The 6,007-nt window shown below is 54.1% G+C and overlaps 1 protein-coding gene across 1 annotated transcript; it reads left to right on the forward strand.

Moving 5' to 3' along the window:
- The first annotated feature begins 1,137 nt into the window (after positions 1 to 1,137).
- Positions 1,138 to 4,604, forward strand: CHCHD5 (coiled-coil-helix-coiled-coil-helix domain containing 5). The gene is made up of 4 exons (XM_024558552.3): positions 1,138 to 1,293; positions 2,113 to 2,253; positions 2,535 to 2,700; positions 4,426 to 4,604. Coding segments are annotated over exons 1-4 (333 nt in total). The 5' UTR covers positions 1,138 to 1,291; the 3' UTR covers positions 4,450 to 4,604.
- The last annotated feature ends 1,403 nt before the right edge of the window (positions 4,605 to 6,007 follow it).

A 6,007-nucleotide genomic window follows, 5' to 3' on the forward strand; every position in this document is an offset into this window, starting at 1 on the left:
CTTTTATTTTAAAATTATAGATTCACAACTGCAAGGTTGACATTGAGACAATTTACAGAGTTTGGCCACTTTTCACCCTTTCACACGCACTCATTTGTGCATGTGTGTACAGTCTGTTCACTTTTGTGCAGATGGGCGTGACCACCGCAGTCAAGGCAGAGATGCTGCATTTCCACAGACTCTGCCGTGTGCTCTCCTGCCTTACAGCTGTCCCCACCCCAAACCCATCTTTAATTTCTGGCAACTAAGAATCTGTCTCTCATGTCTAATTCTATTTCTAATTTATAAGAATATTATATAAATAGAATCATAGTTGTGAGCTTTTGAGATTGGCCTTCCGCTCAACATAGTTGCCTTGAGATGCAATGAAGCGATTGTATAGAACATCAGTCATTCATTCCTTTTTGCTGCTGTGTAGTTCTCCTTGGGGTGGTTCCACCAGTTACCTGTAGGAACACAATTTGCTTGTTTCCAGTTTTTGGTGGTTATACATAAAGCTGCTCTGAACACTCAGGCACAGTTTTTGTGTGAACATACATTTTTGTTTCTCTGGGACAGATGTCTAAGAATGAAATTGCCAGGTCATGTGGTAGTGGTGTGTTGTTTTAGAAGAAACTGCCAAACTGTTTTCTGAAGTGGCTGAACCATTTTACATTCCCACCCACCAGCAATGAATGATCATTTCTTCTACATCCTGACCAGCACTTGATGGTGCCCCTGTGCTTTATTTTAGCTGTTCTGATAGGTGTGTAGTGCTGTCTCAATGTGGTTTTGTTTTTAAGATTTTATTTGTTTTTAGAAGGGAAGGGAAAAAGAGAAACATCGGTGTGTGGTTGCCTCTCCCACGCCAAGCCGGGAGCGCAAGTTGTTGAGGGGTGGGCCGCTAGACTCCAGTCGGGTGTCTGGGACCTTGTGTGATTGTGGTCCAGTCCACAGGGACTCGCAGGGCTGAGCGTTGCCTGGTGCGGAAGAAATGCCGTGCCACCCAGTATTTACTTCCGGCGGAGTCTGGGGACCACCATGGCAAAGCCGGAAAAGAAATGGCTGGGGCCACTGGGCCAGCGGCACTGTCGTTGCAGCCGGACCGGAAGTGATTAGCAGGGAGCTGCCATTGCAGGTCTGGGCGGAAGTAGAGTCAGAGAGCCGCTGCGAAGGGTTGGCGCTGAAAGTGGGTAGGGCAGCTGGGCTGCAGTGCTACTGGCTGAAAAGGCCAGAGGGCCCGCTATGACAACCTGACACCGGAAAGGGCTGGGCGCTCCTTCCCGACTGATTCTCCTGCACGCTTCCTGACATGTGAGTAGCGGGAGCGCCTCCTTGGGCTTGCCGCGCACACCTTCCCCTTTTCGGTGACCGGGACCTGGGAGGAGGATTGGCCTCTTGTTATTCGGAGCTCCAACCTCCAGACTCAGCTCCGTTACCCGCTACCCACATGTCCAGGCCCCGCCCCCTCTTTGGAACCTGGGACTTTGAGGTCCACTCTCACACCCACGCCGCCCGCAGGACTCCAAGCCCGGCCTTGGAGCGTCACGTTCCGCCTCCTCCCCCCCCCCCGTCACCCCACCTTTTCTCTTGAGCCTTTCTGATCTGCCCGGCACCCCAGAGCTCCGCAACAGGCCCACAGATTCGTTCCAGACCCTGGCCCTGTGCTGCCCTCCAGACCAGTCCCAAGAGCTCCCCTGTATATAGGATCTTCTAGACAAACCCGCTCCCCAGCCTTATCCAGCGCTTCTACATAGTGTCCCGAGGACCCTGTGACCCCTCAGGGCCTCCAGTGCCCCTCCAGTGCCCCCGTTCTAAGAGCTTTACCTGGACTCTAGGCCCCGACACCCACCTGTGGCTCCCAGGCCCTCCCAGAGCTCTGGGTCCTACTTCTAAGGCCCCGCGAGGAAATGACTGGGCTGCAGGACCCTCTGCTAGGACCCTAAGCTCGCCTTAGAGTAACCAGACCTGACTAAGGGCCCCCACCACCTACCCCGAAGCCCCCAGCCCGCTCCACAGCCCGGCACCTGCGGGCCCTGTTCCGGGACCCGCCAGACTAGGGGACCCAGCCCAGAGCACCCTCTACCCCTACCTGGACCCAGGTCAGAACCCCCTTACCCGCATGTCCCACAGGCAGGCGGCCCTGGAGGTCACTGCCCGCTACTGCGGCCGGGAGCTGGACCAATACGGCCAATGTGTGGCCGCCAAGCCCGAGTCCTGGCAGCGGGACTGTCACCACCTCAAGATGAACATCGCTCGATGCACCTCCAACCAGTGAGTGTGGGACAGTGCGGGGAGGAGGGCAGTGCAGGGGTAGGTAGCTCGGACAGTGGAGAGGTGGCTATCGCGAGGTTGGCAGTTTGGGGATAGTGTGGGGGAGGGGTTATTGGGTGGGTAGTGGGAGTATGGGGGCGGGCAGTGCCAAGGGCATTTCAGGGGTGTTGGAGGTGGGTAGATCTGGGGCAGGCCACGCAGGTGGGGGAGGGAAGGGTGGACAGTGGGGTGGGGCAGACAGTTCAGCGGAAACCTAGACGCCTAAGGTACCCTCTCCGCAGCCCAGTCATCCGACAGATCCGCCAGGCCTGCGCGGAGCCCTTTGAGGCCTTCGAGCAGTGTCTACGGCAGAATGAGGCAGCTGTGGGCAACTGTGCGGAGCACATGCGCAGCTTCTTGCAGTGTGCTGAGCAAGTGCAGCCTCCGAGCCCATCCGCAACTGTGCAGGTAAAGACCTGGTGTCACCCTCAGCCCTACCCTCCCAGCACGGACCTTGTTGTGCATCCAGAATCCACAGCATTGTCACTTCTTGCCCCAGTCTCAGCCCCTGCTTTAGGCCAGCCACATGCCTCCTAGGACATCTATCCCACTGTCCCCCTGGCCTCCCTGAATCCTTGGGTACCTGCCTTTGCACAATGGCAGGAGAGCACTTAAGAACTGACAACTGGCCTTGGTTGGGTGGCTCGGTTGGTTGGAGCATCCTTCCACACACCAAAAGCTTGTGGGTTCGGTTGCTGTCAGGGCACATACCTGGGTTGTGGTTTGATCCTGGCAGGACATTAGGATGGGTTAAAAGGTCTCCTTATAATATATATGGTATATAAACAGATATAGTATATTTATAGTATTAGAATTTCATGGATGGTCACAGTTTAAAATAAATGTCTAAAAGTACTTCTTGGGGGGGTGCAATACTGAAAAAAAATTGAGAAACCCTGGTTTAGTTGTTTACAAGACTGTGAGCTCCAAAGGCAAAGGTCACCTGTCCACCAGCCTCTCTGTCACTCTCTCTTCTGCCCATCTCTGTCCCTATGGCCCCGTCTTCCCTTCTTGCTCCCAGGAGAGAGGCATTCATCCCCTTCCGTGCTCCTCTTACTCCTTCCAACCCATTCATTCGCTGTGATGGTCCCCGAGTGTTCCGAGGAAGTCTGACTGTTTTGCTGTACTTAAAAACCTTCCCACAGGCCGGTGTCAACTCGGTGCTGCCTCTGGGCCCTCATCCCCCATCTCGAGCCCTGTGTTCCAGCCCCAGGAAACGGGCACTTACTGGAGCCCATGTCTGTCCTGCTGCCAGGCTTTTATCCAGCTGTTCTCTTTTGCTTGGATGTCACCTAGTGCTGCTGGCTGATTCCTACTCCAGCTTAGATGTCACCTCTCAGAAAACCTCCCCCAGTGGCCCATCCCTACAGCGGACTCCCACAGTCCTTGAGCTCCCTCATATGGCTTACGTGGCACTGCTTTGTAACCACAGCCCTCCCATCACCTGTTTCAGAGGAGTTCTTGCTAAAGACGGGACAGAGGCCCTGTTCCCAGGACCTGCAGCCTTGTGTTTTTATGAGACAGGGATAAGTGAAAGGTTCAAGTCCCAACAGCTGCTAGTAGAAAAGACTTTTGATTCTTTTCCGGTATCATTCAGTAATGATCACATACTGTTCAGGCTGGTTTCTTAGTCACGTGTTGGTGATGTTTCTTTCAAGTTTTTTAGCATCTGAATAGTAAGGACCTCACGGTCCCATCTCAGGACCAGTTGTTTCTTCCCTCCTGGGGCAAGCAACCAACATGTCCTCATCTCGTAAAACATGCTGTTGGAACACCTCGTGTTCATGTAGCCACCGATTTAAAGTGTCACTGATATCCGCCCCCTCACCTCTCTACCCCGACTTTGTTTTCTTTGTAGATATCAGCTGAAATGTTTTTGTTCATTTGTTGTCAGTCCCTCCCTAGAGTCAGAGTTCTGTGCCTGGCGCATCCCATGCTCAGTCCCCAGTACCCGTAGCAATGCCAGGCACACAGCAGGTGTTCAGTACCTACGGCAAAGCTGCCTTCCCTGCTCCCAGTGACAGTTCACTAGGTTCCGTGTTCATGGGCTCTGCAAGGGCAGCCTCCCCATGGCGGCCCCAGGGCCAGTCATGAAGAGAGGCTGGTATGTGATGTTGTGTTTTTTTCCAACAGGCACAGCCACTTTCTGCCTCCTGAGGACTCTGGACTGTAGGAAAACTGGACAGGAGTGACTGGCCACTTAATGTCCCCAGCCCTGAAGAGTGGCCAGTTACAAGGTCCTGAGGGCCTTGAACGTGGACCTGGTCTCTGGACATTAGGACTCACAATAAATAAAGACTGTGTACACCAGGCTTTGATTCCTGCCTTCAACACTTGTGGGCTCTGGAGAGCTGGCTGGGCAGAAACACCAGTCCTCTGTGCCTCGGCGTCACCAAGTGTGACAAGGAAGGGCCTGTCTCTAGGGCCAAGGTCACCCCTTCTTCCCTTGCTAACTGCCACAGCCATTCTTGTCTCCTGCTGCATGGACATGGGGACAGGCCTTTTCCTCCTGCCATGCCAGCACTTGCCAAGTGTTTATTCAGGCCTAGAGGGCATAAAGTACACATCTCTTCCTGAGCTCAGAGCCAGGGGAGCGATAGACTGGGCAGGTGGGGCTCAGTCCCACCAGGGACTTCTGGGAGGTTGCATAGTGCACCCATCAGTTACTGTCCAAGGGGCATCTCCGCACCTGCACTGAGGGCTGTTTTTGTGGGCGCCGACCGTCTAGCACTTCTGCCCGCGCTGTGTGGTCGAGTGGCCGCTGCCATCAGAAGAGCCCTGAGCAGAGGGAGTTGGTGAGCAGCACTCAACACACACAAGCTGGTGCCAAGGGGACCTGCGCAGTGGCTGCTGCAGGGACTTCCTGGCTCCACAGGGTGTCAGGTTCCATGGCACAGCTGGTGGTCACAGGCTGCCACAGGTCCTAGAGGGTAGGTCTGCAGGAGAGGGATCCCAGAGTGCTGAGCTCAACGTGCCCAGAGTCACCATTTAGATGAGTCGCCCCTGCTGGAGATGACTCCAGACCTCCAGAAATTGGAAGTGACTGGCCAGTGCTGACCAGACTGGCCATTTGGAAGCTGAGGCTTGTGCCCTGGCTTGGAAAAAAGCTGGAGTCTGCCCTGGGGGGTTGATCTTTAAGACAAAGGCAGCTGGCCGTTGGTGTAGGAGCTAAGGTGGGAGTCCCACTGGTGGCCCCTGAAGGGCTGTGGGGACCTGGTGGCTGCTGTGTCCAGTTCCAGCGTCCTTGGGCTGTGGACCGAGCCCTCCAGTTTCTGCGTGTGTTTCGGCCAACCTCAGTTTTCCTGAATGTGCTCTGCTCCGTGTAACTGAGAAGTGTGATGACAAACGAGACTGAGCTACGTTTCAGAATCCCCTCCGGTAGGCGTGATCCGCTCCCTCGGCAGTGACCTCGGGGGCGCAAAATCGAAGCCTTAGGACTACCGCATGCTGCCTGTTCAAAGCAAGTCCTGAGACCACCCCAGACGAGGGAGTGGGGGTGGAGGGGCTGGCACCTCTTGATGGCATTTAGCTGCAAAGGATTTTTGTCCATGATTAAAATACAATAAAAATTTAATAATAGTTCCTATTCCTGTGTATTGTTGAGCTACTTCTAAGAGTTCTTAACATGATCTGAATTTTCATATTGCCATAAATTTCTTGAGTATCATAATTATTTTTTTTAAGGTCTATAGAATCTAGTGAAAACCGCTTTTTC

The sequence above is a fragment of the Desmodus rotundus genome, chromosome 5 (assembly GCF_022682495.2).
Source record: "Desmodus rotundus isolate HL8 chromosome 5, HLdesRot8A.1, whole genome shotgun sequence".
NCBI lineage: Eukaryota > Metazoa > Chordata > Mammalia > Chiroptera > Phyllostomidae > Desmodus > Desmodus rotundus.

What these genes read in the sequence shown, in the direction of transcription:
- CHCHD5 (XM_024558552.3), top strand. An exon ending in GCTCGATGCACCTCCAACCA is followed by an intron (nt 2,254 to 2,534) that starts GTGAGTGTGGGA and finishes CCCTCTCCGCAG; the next exon opens with CCCAGTCATCCGACAGATCC. An exon ending in GCCCATCCGCAACTGTGCAG is followed by an intron (nt 2,701 to 4,425) that starts GTAAAGACCTGG and finishes TTTTTCCAACAG; the next exon opens with GCACAGCCACTTTCTGCCTC.